Source organism: Myotis yumanensis, unplaced genomic scaffold (genome assembly GCF_028538775.1).
Source record: "Myotis yumanensis isolate MYYU_CA2020_CCGP unplaced genomic scaffold, mMyoYum1.0.hap1 SCAF_3, whole genome shotgun sequence".
Taxonomy (NCBI): Eukaryota; Metazoa; Chordata; class Mammalia; order Chiroptera; family Vespertilionidae; genus Myotis; species Myotis yumanensis.
In genome coordinates this window covers 165,678,541-165,700,702 of record NW_027223754.1, presented here as the reverse complement: position 1 = coordinate 165,700,702, position 22,162 = coordinate 165,678,541, and the positions used below count along the sequence as shown (strand labels likewise).

Genomic DNA, 22,162 nt, shown 5'->3' with positions numbered 1-22,162 from the left:
TTTGGACAATTCTGGCCCCTGCAACAGCCGGTAGGCACCATACCGACAGAATGCTGTCCTCTCTGGGTGGGAGAAGGAACAAGCAGCCTAGAAAAGGGCACGACTTTTTTGGTCTCTTGATAATCGATGAGGACACCCCCCACCCCCAGGAGGAAGCAGGACTGGAAGACCTACTGGGGAAGGAGGAAGGAGTCGGATGAAAGGTATTGAATCTGGGTGTCTCCTCCTTCTCCCCCCTCTGCAGGTGAATCGCCCTCGAAGTAGAGATATTTTCCAATAATCTCCCGGAAACTTTCCCTTTATTAGCCCACCTGTAGGAAAATGTCAGACGTCAGATTGACTGGCTGTGTAAGACAGTGTTAACGCTGTGTCTGTGTCCCAGCCCCTCACCTTGCCAGGCTGGGCAAGCAGATCATTATATTATGATTTATAAATAGAAAATAAAATTATCGGGTGGGACTGGGGCACTGGGGAAGAAGAGGCGAAATAGACTTTGTCAAGGAGTACCCACTATCCATCCCACCTACCTAGGACCTGGGAGCATCTCTTCCCTAGGAGGTTGCCCCTAAACTAGGCAGTCTCGCATCGCCTCCATTTTTCTCCCTATTCCTCCCTCCCTCCCGCCCAATCAACATCATTCGCTGCCCACAGCCCTAGATCTCAGCCCCCAGGCCCTGGTTCCGGCGGGTGCCTCGAGGTTACTAAGTCTAGAACGCTCAGCCCAGCAGCTCCTCCGCCAACCAGTAGAGGAACCTGGAGTACCAGTGCATGCCCGTCGGCTGGACCGCCCCTCCGGGAAGCAGCGCCCCCAGCGCGTGCAGCAGGCGCAAAGGAGCAAAGGCGCGGTGTGCCCACTGGTGACTCTCCAGCACCGCGTAGCACGAGGCGAGGACGTCGTTGACGAGCAGCGTCCCATGCGCGGTGAGCGGCGCGAACACGCCCACGGCTTCCTCTCGAGCCACACGGGCCACGCGCGCCGGCCGCAGAGCGTCCCCGCCGGGCGCCAGCACCGAGTCCCCTGCGCGCAGCCGGCGCGCGAACACCGGGGCAAAGTCGCCTGGCGCGGGCGCCGGCCCTCGGGCGGCGAACACCAGGTGCCAGGGTGTGAGCAACAGCTTGCGGGGGGGCCTCTCGGTCTCCACAGCCACAAAAGAGGCGCGGCGCTGCAAGTCCCGGTCCAGGAAGAGCAGCACCGGCGTGGGCACCACCCGCCCTGCGGAGTCTGCCGCCAGCACCCAGTCTCCGCGATGCAGTTCCCGCAGCCCCTTCCGCTCGCCACTCCGCAGGCGCACGGTGGCATTTCCCGGAAAGCAGCCGCCTGCCCTGACCGCCAGGGAGTTATCTGCAGGGAACAAGCATAGAGAGGATTAGATGAAGTCCAGTGGTTCCAGAATGTTAGCCCAGATTCTTAAAGATGTGGTCAAGCCCAGCGCAGACCTCAGCAGTCCCGGGACAACTGCAATTTCCCAGGGATCTGGCCTCAACCTGGGCAGAAATGGAAGGGTGGTTTATAACACTCACAGCCACCTTGGTCTCCCCTAGACTCGCAACGGGGCTGTTCAGCCTCAGTTTCCCTTTGGGCGGGCCTCACCCCCCCGCCCCCCCAAACACACACACACTGTACCGGCTTTGACCGACACGTGGACGTGGTTGCGGGACTCGTAGTACACCCAGTCGAAGCCGGCTTCCACTGCCAGGCGCGCCAGCAACCCATACTTGTTGCGGTCGCGGTCAGACGTGGTGATGTCCAAGGCACGGCCTTCGTAGTGGAGTGAGTCCTGAGCATGGTGGCCGTCCTCATCCCAGCCCTCAGTCACCCGTAGGCGCACTCCCGGCCACATGTTCATCACAGCAATGGCCAGCGCGTTCACTCGCTCCTTACATCGCTGTCAGGAATGAAGGAGTCAGTCTCCTCATGACCACTACCACCACCACCTTGGGGGCAAAAGCGACTTCAATGGGAGGGTAGATGCTTCTGCCTCCAATCCCCACCCCATTCCCTCTCCGCTGTTGAGTGCCCTGGGCAAGTGAGAACCTGCATAGGTGTAGTCGCCTATCTGCACGCCCTTTTTAAAGCATCGTTGGACAACTGTGGGGTCACGTCTGAGTTTGAGACAGGAGGCGCCTCTATCTAGCTCTTTCCCTATTTTTAATGTTGGCTCCTCACCCCAACTCATTCTGGGGCTTCAGCTCAGCCTGGGAGAAAGCAAGGTTTAGAGGGCGGGTGGCAGCTTGGTCAGGGAGGGGTTGAACAGCCTGACTCCCCGAGAGGAGCTCCTGTTTGCTGGCCCCCACCGCAAGCCCCGGCTGCCCTCCCTCCGCCTGATTCATCTTTTGTTTCGTTGCCTTCCCTGGCACCGGGCATCGCTTCCTTCCTTCCTTCCTCCTCCTCCTTTCGGCCCCTAGCATTAACCCCTTCCTAGTGCGACTGCCCCCCACAGAGGTGCCCTAGCAGAGCCGGGCGGGATCAAGGCTGCTGGAAAAAGGGTTGGTGTGGCGGGGGCTGCACGAAGTACAATGGCCATTCTCCGGGATGACTTAACCAAGCGAGAATCCCGGGCTGAGGCCGGGGACCCGCCGGGAGAAGCGGACTCAGCAGCTCCATCCACAAAGGCGCTTTTCAGCCACCCCGGCTCAGGGAGAGGAAAGGGCAGAAAGCCGCGCCCCCTATCCCTGCTCCGGCCGGCCAGTCCCCTCCCCCAGCGCGGCCAGACCTCCGGGTTCCAGCTCAGGCTCTGCGAGCGCTGAAAGCTGCCATCTCTCCATCTCTGGTCCAGATGCAGCCCAGAGAGGCGTGGGAGTAGCACCTGAGAATAGCCGGAGCCGCCCTGGTGTGGATCTGGGGGGCCCCCTGCAGGGTGGGAGTGGAGAGGAGGAAAAGCAGCAGCGGCTGGAAGCCTGCGCCCGGGGGAGTGAGACCGCGGTTATCTTGGCCGCTCCATTCTGGGAGCCGGAGACCTTGGCGCGCACCATGGCACGGACCCCGGCGGGAGGAGGCGCAGAGAGGACAGCTTCCTTTTCTTCTTCTCTCCGACCTCTCACCTTGGACTTGACTTTCTCCTAACTGCCAGAGGGACACTTTCCCCCTGCCCTTCTTGCTGAGTCTTCTACACCTCCGCAGGGTTGGAGAGGAGGGGAGGGGAAAGGCAGGAAAAGTGGTAACTCCTTCCAACTTTTTGTCGTTTTGTCCCTTAAGGAGGCCCGAGGCCTTGACCTGCGGGGGCAGCAGCCCAGTGCAGAACCAACTCAATGGAGGCCTTTTGCAGCCAGGGTGTGGGAGATAAGCAGGACCCAAAGGGTTCCCAAGCCTGTCAGAGCCCTTCCCGGGTCTGTCCCTTATTCTGCCCACTCTGCTGCAGGTGGCAGCCAGGGGAAGCATTCCGTGACCAAGAAGGAAAGGAGCGACACTTCCCAATCTCTGGGTGAAAGAAGGGATTCTTTCTCCCCTAGACAGGTTTTCCTAACAAAGTAACCTGGAAAACTATGGCAATTAATCAGAGGAAATCCGTACCCCTCCCTCTCCCCCCACCTCCCCACTCCATACACAATTAGGTGGTGTAATGGAAAGTGTATAGGACTTAGAATCAGGAGTCCTGAATTCTAGTCCCAGCCATGTCACTAATTAGTTTTAAGACTTTGATTAAATCACTTTTCCTCCTGGGGCCTAGCTCTCACTGTAAAATGGGAGGTGGGGTGATGGTGGAAGAATGTGACCTCCAAACTTCCTCCAGTTCCGACATTTGAGATCATTGGCCAGAGGGGGGCCTTCTCTCCCAAAGCATCACTCACCTCACCCTCGGTTGGTTAAGTTCTGATCGGCCCCAGATGCTCAATACGTGGTAGTTGAGTTTATATTATTTTTTAAATTCCAACAAAAGCCCCTGAAATAAACTGGGCTTGAGGGACACGGGAACCCTTTGATTCTCAGGTGGGTCCCTCTGTTCTTCTGATTGAGTACTGCTTTTCACCACAAGACAGTCGTTCAGACTCTGGAATGACCTTGCCCCAGTTCTAGGATGCCTCCCCCATGCCAGAGACAGTTCCCACCCGGCCCCTCCTTCAGGTAGATGGCCGGGTGACCTGGCTCTTGGCCACCCTTTCTCAGCCTCCTTCAGTCTTCTTGGCTCACAGAGATTTTCCAAAATCAGGTCAGAAGCCAGGCTAAGGGCATAGCTTTCTGTCTACTGCCTAGCCAGCTCCTGGCCCCCAGCTCACCCCAGCCCTTCCTGCCTGGCTCGGTAGCTGACCCCCGGTCCACGCCTCAGCCATTTCCCGTCTCGCCTGCCGCCATCCCCCTTTCCCCGCCCGCCTTCGAAGTCTCTCCCAGCTTCACTCTCACTAGTCCCTCCTTCCTCTCCCCATCCAAGTCTCTCCCAGTTTGGATCTCTCCTGATCACTCCGTCCAGCCAGCAGAAGTTTTATTTTGGGGAGGAGTGGGGTGGAGGAAGGTCTTTGAGATTAAGGTTTCTAGAGATGAAGCCCAGTTCACCCACCGGGGCTGCAATAGGAAAGTAGAGAAGTTGGCAGTGCCCTGGCGCAGGTGAGGAGAGGCCCACCTTACCTCGGTCATCAGGCGGTCTGCGCCACTGTTCTCCTCATCTTTGAAGATGATGTCAGGATTGTAGTTGGGCACCAGGTCCCGGAAGCGCTCGGAGCCCCTGGTAACCCTACCTTCGGCTGGCCCACTGGCGCCCAGGGTCCGTTCGGGCACGCTGGGCACAAATTGCTTGTAGAGCAGCGGCACAAGCTGCTTGCGCACGTAGCGGCGCCGGCCAACCGGCCCCCGGCCCGGGCCGCAGCTCTGGGCTGGCAGCGTCAGAAGTGCCAAGCAGCACAGGAGCACCAGACTGGCCAGCAGCGCCATGGATGCAGCGGACTCGGGCCAAAAGGGAACGTTCTTATCCTTACCAGCTCGCCTGGCAGTTGGGCATTCCCCGGCACCAGAGAGCGCAGCAGGCAGAGCTGCCCCCAGAGTGCCCTAGAGCTCTTGTGGCTCTACGCACCTGGCTGCCGCTACTCTGCCTACATGCCCGCGGGGGTTCTGTAACCTGCTACAGGCGGGCCATCATAGCAGGGAAGTGGGGTCGTGGGTGGCTGCCAGCTCAGCCTGGCTCTGTCGCCAGGCTCCGGCGCTGCCACAATGCCCGGGCTCCGCCTTAAGTGGCCCCCTGGCCCCGCCCCCCGCCCAGGACCGGCCCGCCCCCTACCACCAGGGCGGGGGCTCTAGCCGGTCACCACGGGTCCAGTTTGAGATTGAGGTGTGTCCCATCCTGGAAATCAGGTAGTTACTTGCCTAGGAAACCCTAACAGCTTTACAGTCCTTGGCTGTCTGGTGAAGCATCCTTCTACCTCCCAGTCTGCGCTTGGTACCAAACCATTCTCCTCTGATATTTGAACTGGATCTTTGCTCTCCCAAAGCCTACCCTGGCAGGCCATGTCCTCTGCTACTATCCAGAAATATTGGTTCCAGTTCCTGCCCAATGTCAACCATGCTCTTTGGGCATACAACCAGAGCCTTCCTTGCCTCTCCGTGGTCTTCCCCAAACCTCTGCCATTTCCATCTCTTCTGCTGGGAGTTTTCCCTAGAGTCAGCAACGGAGCTTCAAGTTATAGTCTACTTTAGGACTTCAAAATTTGGCCCCTCTTTTGTCCTTGCTAGACACCCAACTTCTTTTTAAATGAATAACTTGTCAATTGGAAGTTGCTGGAGGGCAGTGGCTACTTGAACTCTCTAACTGGTTTCCTTTCACCTTTCATCTAGCCACCTCTCTAGCCTCTTCCTCTCTGGACCCTCCTGCGGCTCTGCTTCCAGTCAGTCACTCAGGTTTATCCCAGAAGCTTTGAGCCTGCTACACGTCACCCACCAACCTACTCTCCTTTAGAAATCACTTTCTCTAAGAAGCCTTTTCTGATGTCTTGACTCTGACCACCTCTATTTCCTGGAAAACCAGTAATTAACTGCCATCTATTGTGGTTCAGTGTTAGAATTATCTGTCACCCTTACTAGACAAAGCAATTAAGCACAAACTTATTTATCATGGAACCCCATGGTTAAGTGCCTGGCCTATAGTAGAGTGCTCCGCAAATATTCATGGCACGGCACCTACACTGTTTTTTGTGGGGTTTTTGTTTGTTTGTTTTTGTATTCCATGTTCACCCCTCATGCAGCTCCATAGCTAGCACTTTATAGGCACCTTTGTGTACATTAGAAAAAAAGCATCCCTTCCTCAATATACCTGCCATTTGCAAGAAAATAGTCATAACTATACATTAAGACTATGAGGTGAGTGGTGCCCCTAAATGTTGTTCAATGCAACATATACATAACCCTGAGCAGAAACTTTGTCCCTAGCCCCAACATGGCAGGGGGCTTGCATAGTACTTAAGGCACTGATAGCCTCTGGAAAGATGGAGTTAGGTTCTTCTCTGAGGTAGATCACAGACCTTTGTTAGCTAGCCACTTCTTTTACTCCACATCCAATAGTAAAATCAGGGAGGACAGGGCTGTGTGTGTGTGTGTATACACACAAGGGGATCTTATCCTATTCCTACACCCATGCCTATCTACCCCCAATAACCAAGGCACATAAACAAGGTCATGAGTATAAGGAGAGTCAGGGGACTAGTCAGCTTTAGGCTAAGGGAGAGGAGCTCCCAACTGCCTAATTGTGTGGCCTAACACCAGACCCAAGTCCTCAAAGAACACTAAGAATGCAAATGGAGGGGAAGGGAAAGGATGGTGGACAGGACCCTTCTGTTTCTCTCAGTTGAAAGACTCAGGACTTGGGGGGAGAGCAAGGCTATTCAAATAAACACAGAGAGAGCCTTTTAAAAAAACCAAAGCAAACCTTGGGATCAACTTTATTGCTGATGGTTGTGGCCTTTTCTTTCCCACACCCTCACCTCTCTGGTGGTCCAAAGTCCCTCCAGGATAGCACAGTGCTTAGGTTCTTCTGGACCAGAGGCAAAGGGAGACAATCTGCCCCCCACTTCTGCCCCTGCTCAGTCCCTCCCCTGTCCCCACCCAACCCTATTGCACATCAAATCATGTAAACATGGCTACAGGCATGGCCTGGAATAGCAGTGAGGCAGATTGATGTGTTAACGGATTTGGGACCAGGAGCCAGACCCAAGTCACCCAGTCCCACCCCATGCTAAGGCCCACAGTTAAATCTGGAAAAACAAGGGGCCTGGTCCCAAACTCTGGCTCAGATTATGCAACAGTGCAGATGGCTCAGCTCCCCTCTGCCACCCACCCTCTCAGATTCCAGGTCTTAAGGATCACCCACTCCTGGTGTCGCTTCAGGACTGGGTAGCAGATGGCAGTGTCCAGTTTTTCCCCTCTCACCCCCAACTAGAGGTCACTGGTGTTGGGTCTTCCTAGATGCCCTGGGGAAACCAGAGACAGGCAATGGCAGTCTGTCCAGTCCTGGAAAAGAGGGAAGGCAGACAATCAGAAGTAGGACATATGTCCAGACCTCTGGGATAAGACAACCAAAGCACAAAATGGATGGATGAAGCATGTTACAAGTAAAGCAGAAAGCCTTCCATCTCCCTTGCTGGAAAGACCACTGTTCCAGAGGGCTCCACCCCACCAGCCTGTGACTCCCACTCCTTCTCACCAAAAGCCCGGATCAGCTCTGCCCGAACAGCTGCGGTGAAGGTCTTCACCAGACAGAGAGTGGTGAGGCCCGCAAAGATTGCATTGTAGAGGAATACGATGTAAAAATTGCCCAGCCAGTTGAAGCGTCCAAAATCACCCAGCAGGTCAAAGCGAGTGAGTCCTGAAATACAAAGACCAGGATAGAAGGTGGGCATCCCAGCCCCTCCCTGGCTCAGAGCCCAGCTTTCTGCTGCCTCCTGGTGGCCACATCTCAACACTGCAACTGATAAGTTGGCCTATTATTTGAGGGGGGGGGGGGGGGGATTTTATTTTTTTATTATTTTTTAAAAAATAATTCTTGCCAAAACCGGTTTGGCTCAGTGGATAGAGCGTCGGCCTGCGGACTGAAGGGTCCCGGGTTCGATTCCGGTCAAGGGCATGTACTTGGGTTGCGGGCACATCCCCAGTGGGAGCTGTGCAGGAGGCAGCTGATCGATGTTTCTCTCTCATCGATGTTTCTAACTCTCTATTTCTCTCCCTTCCTCTCTGTAAAAAATCAATAAAAATATATTTTAAAAAAATAATAATAATTCTTTATTGTTGATAGTATTACGTATGTCCCCCCCTCCCCCCCATTGACCCCTTCCAGCCCACCCCCATCCCCGCCATCCCCACCCCAGACCCTCAGCACCCTTTTGTCTGTGTCCATGGGTTATGCATTCAAGGTCCCACCCACCCACTCTCCCCCGCCTTCTCTCTGGGATTCTGCACTCTGTTCCATTCTTCCATGTCCCTGGGTCCATTCCATTTATCAGTTTATTTTGTTACTTAGATTCCACATATGAGTGCAGTCATGTGATACTTGTCTTTCTCTGACTGATTTATTTCATTTAGCATGATACTCTCCAGGTCTCTCCATGCTGTCTCAAAGGGTAAAAGATTCTTCTTTTTTACTGCTACATAGTATTCCATGGTATAAATGTACCACAGCTTTTTTATCCACTCATCTACTGAGAGGCACTTGGGCTGTTGTAAATTGTGCTGCTATGAACAGAGGGGTGCACAAATTCTTTCTGATTGGTGCTTCAGGTTTCTTAGGATATATTCCTAGAAGTGGGATTACTGGGTCAAATGGCAGATCCATATTTAATTTTTTGTGAATACTCCATACTGTTTTCCATAATGGTTGCACCAATCTATTAGGAGTAGTATATTAGCAGTGTACTAGGGTTCCCTTTTCTCCACATCCTCATGCACTTGTCATTTGTTGGTTCGTTGATGGTAGCCATTCTGACAGGTGTGAAATGGTACCTCATTGTCATTTTGATTTGCATCTCTCAGATGATTGTGACTTTGAGCATTTTTTCATGTCTCTTGGCCATCTGTATGTCCTCTTTGGAGAAGTGTCTATTTAGGTCCTTTGCCCATTTTTTAATTGGATTGTCTTCCTTTTGTTAAGTTGTATGAGTTCCTTATATATTTTGGATATTAACCCTGGCCTCTCCTACAATTAATTATTCCTACATCCCAAGCTCTGTCTCAGAGTAGTTCAGGGCTGTGAAGAAAGTGCCAGCAGCTAGGCTTGCTTCAACTTCCCTGCCAGAGTTTGGCATGTTCTTCAATGGGGTCCCCTCTGGCTCCAGGTATTCCAAGGAGCTACCTGGGCCCACCAGTTGTTCCTGGGTCAGGAACTTATAAGCTAGTCACTAGTATTTTTTTAGCAGGTAGAGCTGTGTGGAGGCTAAGAGCTCTGACTCTGATCAGACTGCTATGGTTCATATCCAAACTCCATCTCAACTAATTGTGTGATTTGGGACAAATTCCTTAAACATCTGTGCCTCAGTTTACTCAACTATAAAGTAGAGGAAATAATGGGACTGTAAGAATTAAATAATTCCCATAAAGCACTCACTATATGTACCAGGAGTATTTTAACTCTTGCTGAGCCTTTAATAATATAATATCAAATAAGATTTCTGGGGCCCTCCTCCACTTAACTCCAACCGAAAGGAACTAACTGATGGACCTACAAGCCTAGTGTACTACTAAACCCTCATGGTTTAAGTATAAATGCTACAGGGGAAAGAGTGTGGACTTAAGAACCAAATAGAACTAATTTACTTTTTTGATTTTTGATTTTGAGAGCACATTCATTAAAGCTGGGAACAGTCAGGGGTTGGGGGGAGTTAGAAAAGGGTATGGGGGAGTAAATGGTGATGGAAGGAGATTTGACTTGGGGTAGTGAACACACAATACAATATACAGATATGTTATAGAATTATACACCTGAAACCTATATAATTGATTAACTAATGTCACCCTAATAAATTCAATAAATAAGATAAAATAAAACATCTATACTAATAAAAGGGTAATATGCTAATTAGGATGGACGTCTTCTGGACATCCATTGGACAAAGCCACAGGGGCTGCGAGGCCCGAGGCTCAGGCAGCCGTGGGTTCAGGCAGCTGCAAGGCCCGAGGCTCAGGCAGCTATGAGCCCCAGCGGCTGCGAGGCCCGGGGCTCACAGCAGCTATAGGCTCAGGCAGCCATGAGCCCTGGTGACTGCGAGGCCCGGGGCTCAGGCCTCGCAGCCGCCACAGCCGGCAGTGGCGGCAGCAGTGGGGTAATGGGGGTGGCGCCCTCCCCTGATCAGTCCAGTCACCTCCTTCAGAGGGAGGCCAGACTACAGCTTAGGTCCCGCTCCCCAAGGGGGGAGCGGGGCCTAAGCCGTCAGTAGGACATCCCCTGAGGGCTCCCGGACTGTGAGAGGGGGCAGGCCGGGCTGAAGGACCCCTGCTCCAGTGCATGAATTTTCGTGCACCAGGCCTCTAGTCATTATCCTATACAATAGAGGCAATATGCAAATTAACCCTCACACCCTCACAAGATGGCTGCCTACGACCAGGCCAGCAGGGGGTTAGTGAGGGATGACCAAATGACTGAACAGCAGCTGTGTGGGGCAACCAGGCCGGCGGGGGGGGGGGGTGGGGGCTGTGAGAGGTGACCAGGCCAGCAGGAGGGGCAGTTGGGGGCGACTAGGCCAGCAGAGGGGGCCAGCTGGGGGTGATCAGGCTGGCAGGGGGGCAGTAAGAGGCACCCAGGCTTGCAGGGGGGTAGCAGTTGGGGGTGACCAGGCTGCCGGGGGGGGGGGGGGGTGCAGTTGGGGGCGACCAGGCCGGCAGGAGGGTAGCTGGGGGCAATTAGGCTAACAGGAGGGCAGTGAGGGGCAACTAGGCTGGTGGGGGTGTAGCGGTTGGGGGTGACCAGGCTAGCGGGGGGTGCAGTTAGGGGCAACCAGGCCAGCAGAGGGGGGCAGTTGGGGGTGACCAGGCCAGTGTGGGGGGGGGGGTAGTTAGGGGTGACCAGGCCGGCAGGGGGGGGACAGTTCGAGGCAATTAGGCCGGCACACAGAGGCAGTGAGGGGCAATCAGGTCGGTGGGGGTGGCAGTTAGGGGCGATGAGGCAGGCAGACAGGTGAGCGATTAGGAGCCAGCAGTCCAGGATTGTGAGAGGGATGTCCCGGATTGCAGAGGGTGCAGGCTGGGCTGAGGGGACTTCTTCCCCCCACCCCCCCCCCCCACGAATTTCATGCGCCGGGCCTCTAGTATAATATATATTATAAAAAAGCTGGGGACAGTGAAAAAAAGGAGACTTAAAATAGAAGAGACAAGATCACAGTAACAGGAGGGAGCCTAGGCTGGGCTGCCTAGACTTGGGAAAGGAAGTCAAAGTAACAGAAATGAGTCATGCTGGGCTGCATGGACTCAGGAAAAGGAAGTTACAGAGGCCAAAGGAGAGTTCTTGGAGACAGATTCAGGGGGTTAGCCTGGGATAAGCTGCTGCTGCCCACTGCTCTCCTGGTTGCAAGTATCCTGGGGACCCTTGGAGCTTAGGAGAAAGAAAGTGAAAGTACACACCTGAGAAAAGAGAGCACAGGCATGCTCAAGAGTGTGTGTCCAAATAGAACTAATTTAAATCATGTATGATATATGGAAAATGATGTAGTGTGTGTGGGGGGTTACCTATAACTCTCATACTACCCTGGAGTGAACTAGTTACATTTTTAAAAATTTCTACCAGGTAATTCTAGATCATAGTTCTAAAGATAGAAGAAGGACTGAGTGTATTATTTGATGCCCTGGTGTGTGCAAAAAGCGCTGGACTGGGATTAAGGAGACAAGGGTTCTAGCCTGACTTGGCCTTGCCTCAAACTAGCTATAAAATTGGGCAAATTAATTAGCTTCTCTGTATTTCATCTTCAAAATAAAAAATATTTAGCCCTGACCGGGAGCTCAGTTAGTTAGAGTGTTGTCCCAATATGCCAAGATTGTGGTTCAATCCCAGTCAGGGAATATACAAGAATAAACCAATGAATGCACAAATAAGTGGAACAACAAATCGATGTTTCTCTCTCTCTAAAATCAACAATAAAAGAAGAAATAAAATGAGAATGTTTATTAGATGATCCATCCCAAAGGAAGATTTAGGGGAAAAGTGGTACTTTTCAATCAAAAAGACAGAAGTAAATGGGGAAGGCTATGTGATGTAATGGAAAAGTATGAGCTTTGAAGCAACACTACTCTGATCTCAGCACAAGCATTTCACAGAACCTGTTTCTCGATCTGAATCATGGGCATAATACTTTCTCATAAGTTTGTTGTGGGATTTAGGGAGAACATGTATATAAAATATCTGCTTAGTACTAGTAGGTACTAAAAAGAAGCCAATTCCCTTATCTCCTTTTGCTACTTACCTAGGGTTCGAGAGAAGACAGGAAGTGCTGAGCTTAGGACCAGGAGACAGACACAGTTCCCGATTATCTGGGGAGGAGTAAGGAAAGGGGAGGTGAGGTAGCAGAGCTGCCAGTATCTAGTCCCCATGCATGCCTCCAGGATACCTCCTCTACTCCAACCCAATTACCTGTGTCATGGCTGTGTCTTGCCATCTGGGCCGCAGGCCCCAGAAGAGTGGAGAACTGTAGAATCCCACGATCGAGGACACCATCAGATAACTGCCACTGGGGTTAGGGAAGAACTGGCCAGCTCCCGAGGATTAATGCCTCATCTCAAAGGGAATAGGCCCCTTTCCCCCAGACCTCCTTTCAAAATCAAGTCTTTTCTTTATTTCTGAACCTCAGGTTGGTGAAGACTTACTTGCCCCCTTCCCATCAGTCCTACTACAAGTCTGCCCAAAGCCCCAAAGGAGACATTCAGAAGACAGAAAAATTGTGCATTTCCAGAAGGATACAAGATGAGTACAACCTGAATGACAGCACCAAAGGAGCCCAGCTTGGAGAAGGAGACCTGGCCCAGGGAGGCACCCTGAGAAATGAAGTAATATCACAGTGGAGCACTCTCCACAATCAGCACCACTCAGCACCCAGCCTTCCCTCTGCCCCTCACTCCAGCTTTTCTTATGTCCTCCCCAAAAGATATGGTGGGAGGGCAGCCCAGTACCTGCATGCCCCGGGGCATGGCAGCCTCATCGATGAGCAGCTCCAGGATGTGGATGGCCACAATGAGCACGGATAGGCCCTGTGTGAGGCAAGGCCACAGATTCCCATTCATGCCCCAGCCCACAACAGTATCCAGAGTTACATGTTAAGAGCAGACACTCTGCCCTGGCCGGGTAGCTCAGTTGGTTAGAGCATCATCCCGATATGCTAAGGTTGTGGGTTTGATCCCCGGTCACGGCACACACAAGAATAAACCAATAAATGCATAAATAAGAACAACAAATTGATATTTCTCTTTCTCCCCTCCCTTCCCCTCCTCTCTCCCAAATCAATCAACAAAACAAATTTTATTTAAAAAAAAAACCACACAAAAAAACCCACCTAGCAGCCTTAGCTGGTTTGGCTAGGTGGATATAGCGTTGGCCTGTGGACTCAAGGGTCTTGGGTTTGATTCTGGTCAAGGGCACATGCCCGGGGTTGCAGGCTCGATCCCCAGTAAGGGGCATGCAGGAGGCAGCTGATCAATGATTATCTCTCATCATTGATGTTTCTATCTCTCTCTCCCTTTCCTTTCTTCTCTGAAATTAATAAAAATATACTTAAAAATAAAAAAATAAAGATAAATAAAAAAGCAGATACTCTGCTCCAACATTTTCAGTTTCCAAGCACTGTATGAGACCTTCTCGAGGCTGGTGCTAGCAACAGAGCACTTTGAGGGTATTATAAGATACACCTTCTCCAGGTGGAAGAATTGCAAAAAAGCTAAGTAGAAAAATGGATTCGTCCTCCAGATTGATAAGACTTATTCCCAAGTCCAGGTTGTGGCAAGTTGGGGGATAGACTGAATTTCAACCCTTATTTTCACCCACAGCAAGCCTGGGTAACTGCAGTGGCCCTCTGTGGCCTTGGGTAAACTCCTTAACTTCCCTGTTTCTTCATTTACAAAACTGGGATTGCTGTGCTCAGCACAGGGCAGGACACAAAGTAGACACTCAGTAAGAGGTAACTACTATGATTGAAGATAACCAGGTCCCCGCATCTCCTCCCTCTTCCCTAAGAAGGCCTAAATTATTCAAGGGCCTTCTACTCCCCACCCTCATCAAGACTGGTATACCCACCGTCAATAACAGCAAGCACAGCATGGCCAGGGGATAACCCAGGTTCCGCTGCCAGGCTGAAGCCTTCCACCGCTTCTCTGTGCAGGGATGGGAAGCGGTTAGCACGGGCTTGGAACAAGAGGCTATTCTTAAGGAAAGCCAGGTATTCCCATCCCTACTAACTCACATACCCAGTAGGACCCTCTGTGTCTGCAGAGCCAGCACCTGTCTGTGCAGCAGCTCCATGTCCAAAGGCAGCCAGCAGGAGGTGGGATCTGAGGGCAGAGAAGATGGTGCTGCCCCTGCCCAAGCCATGCCTATCATCCCACCTGGGAAGAATTGCAACTCACTGCAAATCCTGCGGGTCAAAGCTGCTTCCTCAAAGGCTGAGCAGTACAGCTGCTCCTCCAGGTCTTCTAGCACCTGGGAGCAGGGAAAAAGGAGGGACTAATAATAGTCAGGGGCTCCCAGATCCCAAGGGCCCCAGGAGCACTCTGTTCATCCCAGGGCTTTATCGTCCCATTCCTTCCCCTATCCCTTATTCACTACCCTGTGGTCAGCAACTTATTCATTCCTCCTGACTGCCTTGTGTTCTGCTTTGTATGTCTGGTAACCAGCTCCAGATGATGGGGGTGGAAGATATAGGAGCCAACAAAGGCTGTAGCCCTCTGCACGGTGTGCAGCACACAATCATAGGGTTGTTTTATTTTCTGGCCCCAGCTTGGCAGGAAGCTCACCCCACAGGATCAAAAGGCAAGGAGTACTACATACCCGTGGCTTGACCAGCAGCTTCCCAGTAACCGAGAACATGCGGGCGAGACCTAGCGGAGTACACACTGTGGAGACAGAAGCCAGTCACCTGATAGACCCTTCTCTCCATCATTCCCCCTCACCATCCCTCCATTCCCTCTCCTTCCACCCTGTGGTTCCGATCCAAGGACCTTACCCATTATCTCCTAGACCCTGAACACTCACCCAGGAGCAGCAGGACCCCAAGGAAGGAAATGCAGGAGTAGAGGTAAGGGAGGTAGTACTCCCAGAAGTCTAAGGATAAAAAAAGCAGTACAGTCAGCCCATCTCTTTCCTGCTTACTGGGACGACAGGCCTCAGAGACAATACAAAACCTACAGGGGTTAGGCAAGTAATGCAAATCAGGAAAGCTGGCCTGTGTCACAGAAGAGGGAGTGGCAGGGACTATAGCAAACGAGAGCCTAAGCCCTACCTAAAGGGCACAACTGTTATTCGGCCCCAGTCACCAAGGACTAGTGTGGCCAGATCCTCAACCTTGTCAAGCAAAGTCAGAGATCTGGATATTAATGTGAAACCTCCCAACTTTAATATATAGCAACTGACTCGTACATGTTTTTAAATCATTGCATGGCCCAATGGGACATTCCTGCAGGTTGGATTTGGTCTGAAGTCCATCATTTCGAAACTTCAGTCTAACGGTTTATTTATTTATTATTATTTTTAAAAATATATATTTTTTTATTGAATTCAGAAAGGGAGAGGGAGAGACAGAAACATCAATGATGAGAGAAAATCACTGACTGGCTGCCTCTTGCACACCCCCTATTGGAGATTGAGCTGCAACCCTGGGCATGTGCCCCCAATTGGAATCGAACCTGGGACCCCTTCAGTCCACAGGTCAATGCTCTATCCACTGAGCCAAACCAGTTAGGGTCAGTCTAACGGTTTAGATGATCTCAATCTTCTCCACCTCAGAGGGATACAGTTGATCCAGGAAGGGGAACAGCTGCCAACTGATGAGCCACTTAGCCTGGAGCGTGGGAAGGAAGCTGGCCCTCTCACCATAGAGTGACTCCCTGCTGGTCTTGTTGTTGTCCACAATGGCTGACGCCACCCACACCATGCCCAGCACCAGCAGAGTAAGGAGCATCAACATTACCACTGTCTCGTAGACTCGGCCCAGGACACCCTATGGAAGAAGGCAATAGGTGTGGGTGGAGAGAACTGCCAACAACGTCGGGCAGTGTGGGGAAGGAAGGCAACATTGGGAATGGCAGCCTGGCTAGGGGAACCAGAGGACTGGATTCAGGAGAAAGAGGAAAGCATCTCCCTCTTATTCTGCTAAATCACTCTGTCCTCCTACCCCACAACCAGAATATCCATTCCGTTCTTGATATTTTTCCTTTGTAACCTCCCTCCTCGGGTCCTTTCCCCATCCTTGTTTTGCCCTGGGAGGCTGACTCCTGAGGTCTGCATCACACAAGCCCTTTGCCCTTGGTTTTCCTGTTCGGCTTGCCCAATGGAAAGGACCAACAGCTCCTCTGCTGGGTGGTTGCACCTCCCCAGCTTCAACTGGGTTCCAAAAGCTATTTTTTCTCTCTGCTCCCACAAGCCTATGGTGGTAATGACTTCCTGATGTTACTAGCGCCTCAAACTCCTTGTTGATCTCAACTCTGACTATACCTCTATAAATAGTTTCTTCATTAAAATCTCTTTAGTTGAAACATCTGAGTGGAATTCTGTTTCCTGCCTGGATTGATTGATTCATCACTCACTCACCTTTCTGGAGCCAGCGAAGCCCTCAGACTCAGTGAAGAAGTATGCAAAGGGCATGAGGAAGATGAGGGACAGGTTGGAGAAGAGAAAAACGAGGTTCCAGAGGCCTAGAGCAAAAAAAGGAAAGGCAGAGGTGGTCAGAAAAGGGTGGCCCAACCCACTGGGGACTGATCATGAGATCGGGAAGCTGGGGATGGCGTGATTATGACTAATGAGTACAAGGCTGTCTGTATCTGCCTGACACTTTCTGCTCCCTATCGCCATCCCAAGCTGTAACCAGGAGCCACACACCATGGATGAGGGAGCCGTTGAGCCACTGGATGTAGTAGTTCCGAGGCAGTGAGAGCAACACCTCGTTGCTGATGATGGAGAAGGGCAGGAGCAGTACGGCACCCAGGGCAACCGCCAGGGTAAAGGTGCAGAGCTCGAGCCTGGGTAGAGAAGAGATAGTGTCCTTGCTTAGCTCAGACACTTCCCTGGGTCCAAGAAGCCCCATTCATCCCTGCATGCACCTGTGGTTTCTCCTGGAACCAACTAGCAGTGACAGACCAGGGAAGGAGCCATCAGCTGGGGCTCCACTCACTGCCCCCCAGCCCTAGTCCTTACCTTCAGGAAAGCCTTGGCACATGGAATGGGTACATCTTAGGCATTTATGGGAGCCTGGTCACCTGCCATGTCACCTGCCCAGACGTCCTCAGGAATGTGATCCTCCCACACATGCCCATAGGGTGCACCAGGCAAAATGCCAACCTAAGAGGCCTGGCTTCTCTAATCAGAGATGTGGATTTCTGAGCTTGCCTCTTCAGCTCACATAAGAGCAGGGTCACCCCATGTGGCTATGCCCTGAATGAAGCTCTAGGACAAAGGGGGAAAAGGGAGCTAAAATCCAACTTCATAGCCAAGGCCTGTATGCGGGGCTGCATCAGTTGAAAAGAAGGGACACTTTATTTATTTGGTCCATCAAGGGGAGATGGTTGCCTTCTTATAACCTGTTGACCCAGAGGAGACATCACTATATCTTTCTCTATACTTGCTAGTGAATAATAGCAGCCTGGAATAAGGTCCATCCTTAGATTCAAGCACACCTCCCCTTCAGGGGTTCTAGCTTCCCCATCCCCTGCTGTTTTCATTAATCTGCATCCTACCCTACTCCCTTCCCAATGGATGCTGGGAGGTGAAGCCAAGCTGAAGTCTTTTCTGGTGACTCAAGCCCCAGCTGACAGTTCCGGCCTTGAGGATGCCAGGAGCTCCTGGCCTAACCAGGGAGACAGGAAGAGCAGCTTTTCCAAGCATCCCCAGGGTAGGGTAAAGCTGGAAGAAACCAGGAGTAGGATGGAAGCAGAAACTCTCTCTTTACTTTGTGACACCCCACTCTCTCTGCCAGCTCCAGGGCCTCACTGGATTTCAGCTTCTAAAGGTAACTGGTACCAGGTGCTCAGGCAGCAACACTTACGCAATCTTGTTGACTGTGGCATCTTCATCATCCACTACAAAAGACAGAGGCATGGGGAAGAAGCAGAAGATCAGTGGGCAGCTCTGGGAACCATCTGTGTTGCAGCGAGCCTTCCTTCCCCGTCCCTGCCCCCTGAAAGAAGGGCCTGCGCCCAGAGAGGCAGAGCTGGACAGGAGGCTCTGGGAGAGCTCATGCTATAACCCCACAACCTGTTCTCTGGCCAAGGTAGCAGTGGCCCCAGGTGGAGAGAGAACAGGCTAGAAACTCCCTCACTTCCCTCCTTCCCCATCACAGGTTCCTCTTTTGTAAGCTCAAAATATGATAAACAACTGGTCTGTGAGGTTGGTTACATCAGTGGCTGGGTGCAGCAGAGAAATGCAAGCAGGGGGGGGGGGGGGGGATTCACAGAGAAAGTCCCCAAGAGAATTAGAGTGAGGAGTAGCTGCCTTCTTGGGTGGGGGCTCATGGAGGGGAAGAAAGGCTAGGGCCAGGACAGGATGATCTGAACAGGCTGAGGCAAGTGTGTGGACCCCTCCTCCCACCTCCCTGTCACACAATGCCTACAGGAAGGAAAGCTCCAATCTGAGCACAGATTGGAAAGAGAAAGGCCACCATCACCAGGTCCTGGGGTCCCAGCGGTCACAGAGGTCTCTGGTCCTGGGTGTGGGAGCACTAGGAGAGGAGGTGACAGAGCTTGTGCCCATGATAACATTCACCTTGCAGTTGCCCACTTTAGGTTTACAGAGGGCTTTTATATTAACCATCTCTTTGGTCCACATAATAACAATGGACTGGGTAGAGACTGCTAGGCGCATTTTGGAAAGGATGAAACTGAGGGCCAGAAAAGTTATAGGACTTGCCCAGCAGCTTTATTGGTTGTGGACACTTCTATCTAGACTTTCCACTATACCACACTGTCCCTGCCTGTGGAGGTAGGGAGGTAGAAGAGGCAAAGGCGCCAAAACAGCCACCTCTCCTTTCCCAGCAGGCGCCATAGACCCATTCTCCTGAGGCTGGCTCCATGGCAACGGGAACACTGGCAGAGGACGAGCAGAAGGGAGGGAAGTCACAGGTACCTGTAGTGAACTCAGCAGGCTTCTTGAAGTGGGTCAGGGTGATGTGGCAGAGGATGTAGAGTGTCGCAAACAGAAGTGTTGAGATCTATGGCAGAGCATGAGCTGGGATGAGAAACTCTAAGAACATTCCATAGCCCCATGGGGGTCCCTTCCCCAAAACAAGGCTGCATACTTTCTCCCTGTTACTTCCTTCTAGTCAAAGCCTCAGGAGCCTTTAAGAAGCAGCAGACAGCCCTGGCTGGTTTGGCTCAGTGGATAGAGGGTTGGCCTGCGGTCTGAAGGGGCCTGGGTTCGGTTCTAGTCAAGGGCATGTGCCTGGGTTGCAGGCTCAATCCCCCGTAGGGGGGGGGGGGGTGCAGGAGGCAGCCTATCAGTGATTCTCTCTCATCCTTGATGTTTCTATCTCCCCCTTTCCCTTCCTCTCTGATATCAATAAAAATATTAAAAATATATGTATAAATGGAACAAATTGCTGTCTGTCTCTCTTAAAAATCAATCGGGAGCCCTGAAAGATCAGGTATGCTCTGGGCCAAATCAGAGCCTCATTTAATCTCTGCCCCTAAGAGTAAGACTTAGTTGGGGGCCCAATATCTACAAAGTTTCTAGAGTCAGCATCAGCCTCTTTTTTTTTATTTTAAATTTTTTCGTGGGGAGGGGGAAAGAGTCCCACAGCACAGACTCCCAGGTGGGGAGGGGGAAAGAGTCAGCATCAGCCTCTTTAAAGGCAGTCAATCCCTGCTCCCTACCTCAAGTGACTTCCCAACTCTAGGGCCAGGCGTCTCAAGGCATGTCCCATGCCTCTGGGCGACTGGACCTCCAACTGATAGTTAAGGCAGGGCTTAGCCAAGTTACTCTGCACATGCATGCATCCCACCCTACCCCAAGTTGGCTGCTACTGCTCAGGGGAAGAGCTACTGCTCAGTTTGGCTCCATAAACAGGGAGTCTTGAGAAGAGACATTATTGTATTTCAAGTAGTCCAAGAAGGCAGGATGTCTTGTGGGTTCTCCAGTCCCCAAGAGGAGCTGACGCCACAGGAAATCTGCGTACAGCTATCCATACAAAGAGGGACAAAGTCATAGAGACCCCAGGAGAGCCAGAGGCATAGGACAAAGTTGTAGCTTTTGACATTAGGAAAGCAGAGTAGAATGAGCCACTCAGATTGGAACTGCAGGATTTTTACAGCCTAGTGCTCCACCCTGGGCTTGCGTAATAGGAAGGTGGGAGGGCTCAAAAGGTCATGCTGGAGTTACACGCAGTTCCAGCGGAGGCTAGGTCATTCTCTAGAGCAGAACTGGTGCCAGGTGGAGGAGCTATCAGAAGCCTTCACGCTGCCCTTGCCCAGCACTGATTCCTCAGCTAATGGGACTAAAGGATGGGGGAGACATCCAAGAGGCTGCTTCTCTGTCCAAGGTCGCATCCCTCCCGGTTCTCTAAGAATGTGGGCCTCTGGCCATACACTGTCTCACGGCCCGGACGAGCCTCAACGTATACCCAACCCCACCATGTGGGACTATCCACTAAGGGACACATAAGGAAGGATTCCTGAAAGCAGATCTGGCATTCTACACAAGGACTAGTATACGTCCTACCTTTCAGTACTCATAAATAAGGACAGACTCAGTGAAGTAGTGGCTCCCTTTATCCCTCCTCCAATCTGAGGCTGCCCAGGGCAGACCAGAGCCCAGCCTGAGAAAAAAATGAATGATGGGCCCACTCACTAACATTTCTATTCTTTCAAACCTTTCTCGTTTCCTTTCCATGTAGTATATGGAAGAGAGGGCTACCCTGGGGAGCTCAGAGGAAGAAGACTCAGGAGAAAGGAGAGAAATGAGCGTTCAAAGCAGGCCTGCGGAAGATCTGACTTCCTTAGCGCCTCCGAGTGTCCCCCCACCCCGCCCAGAAGTGAGGAGTCCATTGCTGTGGTAGGTTCAGCTGATGCTCTTCTAGGTGGCAGGGAGGGAGGGAGGGAGGGAGGGAGGGAGGCAGCCAGGTGCTCTCTAGAGCACCGAGGGGAACCACTCACAGGGGAAATCCCTAAATGTCTGGAGAGCTAGCTAGGAACCTCCACTTGCACGGTTCCTAACAAACACCAATAAGGGGGCGGCGGGGGGAGATGGAGTCTTCGTTGTTCTCCATCTCTACCCAGTAGAATCCACACCAGCAAGAGTCCCTTCTTCCAAGGTGGGAGTCCCACCAAGTCCCCCTTCAACAAACACCAGTTGGGAAGTAAATGCAAACCAGCCCTCCCCTAATCAAATCCATCCCTCTCGGTCTAAGACGGGCAGACTCGCCAAACTCTCAGACACAGGGGACCCACGCCCAGAACGACCGGGCTGGGCGGGGGAAGAACTGGGGGCAGCGGGGGGGGCGGAAACCGATGGGCTTTGTTTATCTCGCAACTACCCAGAGGACCCCACTTACTACTGGTTCACCAGCTGGGGCACCGGTCCTTCCGTCGGGCCGGGGCCTTTCGTTGCTCGCCCCTGGTGCGCACGGGGTCTGAGGGCGCTCTGAGCCCAGGTGGTTGTACTCCGACCCCAACCTCTCCCTCTCCCGCGACACCCTTTGGCCCTAACCTTCCCACCCGGTCCCACACTCACAATACATTCGCGGACCCTCTCGTGGAATAGCTGCTCTCGCACGGATAGCACTTCGTAGTCAGCTGCTTCCATACTCCGCTCCGCATGACTGGGGCGGGGGTGTCTCCGGGCCCGGGGAGGACCGGCGGGGATAAAGCCGCCGCCGCCAAGCACCCGGACCCAGCCGAGGAGCCTTTCCTCGCAGCCTGCGACGGAAACTCGGGGTAGGTAATCTGAGGTCCAGATTCAGAGGTCCGGACGCCCCGCCCTTAAAGGGGCAGGCACCAGCGCGCCTTGTTTTAAAGGGCCCCTGTCCCTACTCTGTTCCCTCCCCTTTAAGGTCGGGCCTCAGTCAAGTTTCAACGTAA

General features: G+C 52.4%; 2 protein-coding genes across 3 annotated transcripts; both read right to left on the bottom strand.

Moving 5' to 3' along the window:
• Positions 1-651: 651 nt before the first annotated feature.
• Positions 652-4,994, bottom strand: DHH (desert hedgehog signaling molecule). The gene is made up of 3 exons (XM_070407786.1): positions 4,562-4,994; positions 1,625-1,886; positions 652-1,342 (listed from the first exon to the last, which is right to left on the bottom strand). The coding sequence occupies exons 1-3, from the start codon at positions 4,862-4,864 to the stop codon at positions 717-719; spliced, it is 1,191 nt and encodes a 396-aa protein (XP_070263887.1). The 5' UTR covers positions 4,865-4,994; the 3' UTR covers positions 652-716.
• Positions 4,995-6,826: 1,832 nt separating this feature from the next.
• LMBR1L (limb development membrane protein 1 like) lies at positions 6,827-22,162 on the bottom strand. Of its 2 annotated transcripts, XM_070410310.1 has the most exons (17): positions 21,816-22,162; positions 19,215-19,299; positions 18,139-18,172; positions 16,977-17,116; positions 16,689-16,792; positions 15,972-16,098; positions 15,135-15,203; positions 14,931-14,995; positions 14,510-14,582; positions 14,351-14,434; positions 14,181-14,257; positions 13,064-13,141; positions 12,855-12,928; positions 12,528-12,618; positions 12,361-12,427; positions 7,623-7,784; positions 6,827-7,429 (listed from the first exon to the last, which is right to left on the bottom strand). In XM_070410310.1, exons 1-17 carry the CDS (start codon positions 21,885-21,887, stop codon positions 7,362-7,364), a joined length of 1,470 nt encoding a protein of 489 aa, XP_070266411.1. In that variant the 5' UTR covers positions 21,888-22,162; the 3' UTR covers positions 6,827-7,361. The 2 variants fall into 2 exon arrangements, with proteins under 2 accessions (XP_070266411.1, XP_070266410.1); XM_070410309.1 differs by having other exon boundaries at positions 14,351-14,582.

What these genes read in the sequence shown, in the direction of transcription:
- DHH (XM_070407786.1), bottom strand. Translation starts at nt 4,864, where the DNA reads ATGGCGCTGCTGGCCAGTCTGGTGCTCCTGTGCTGCTTGGCACTTCTG. An exon ending in CAGACCGCCTGATGACCGAG is followed by an intron (nt 1,887 to 4,561) that starts GTAAGGTGGGCC and finishes CATTCCTGACAG; the next exon opens with CGATGTAAGGAGCGAGTGAA. An exon ending in CCACGTGTCGGTCAAAGCCG is followed by an intron (nt 1,343 to 1,624) that starts GTACAGTGTGTG and finishes TGTTCCCTGCAG; the next exon opens with ATAACTCCCTGGCGGTCAGG.
- LMBR1L (XM_070410309.1), bottom strand. Translation starts at nt 21,887, where the DNA reads ATGGAAGCAGCTGACTACGAAGTGCTATCCGTGCGAGAGCAGCTATTC. An exon ending in CAGCAGGGAGTCACTCTATG is followed by an intron (nt 15,204 to 15,971) that starts GTGAGAGGGCCA and finishes TTTTATCCTTAG; the next exon opens with ACTTCTGGGAGTACTACCTC. An exon ending in AAGACACAGCCATGACACAG is followed by an intron (nt 12,428 to 12,527) that starts GTAATTGGGTTG and finishes ACTCCTCCCCAG; the next exon opens with ATAATCGGGAACTGTGTCTG.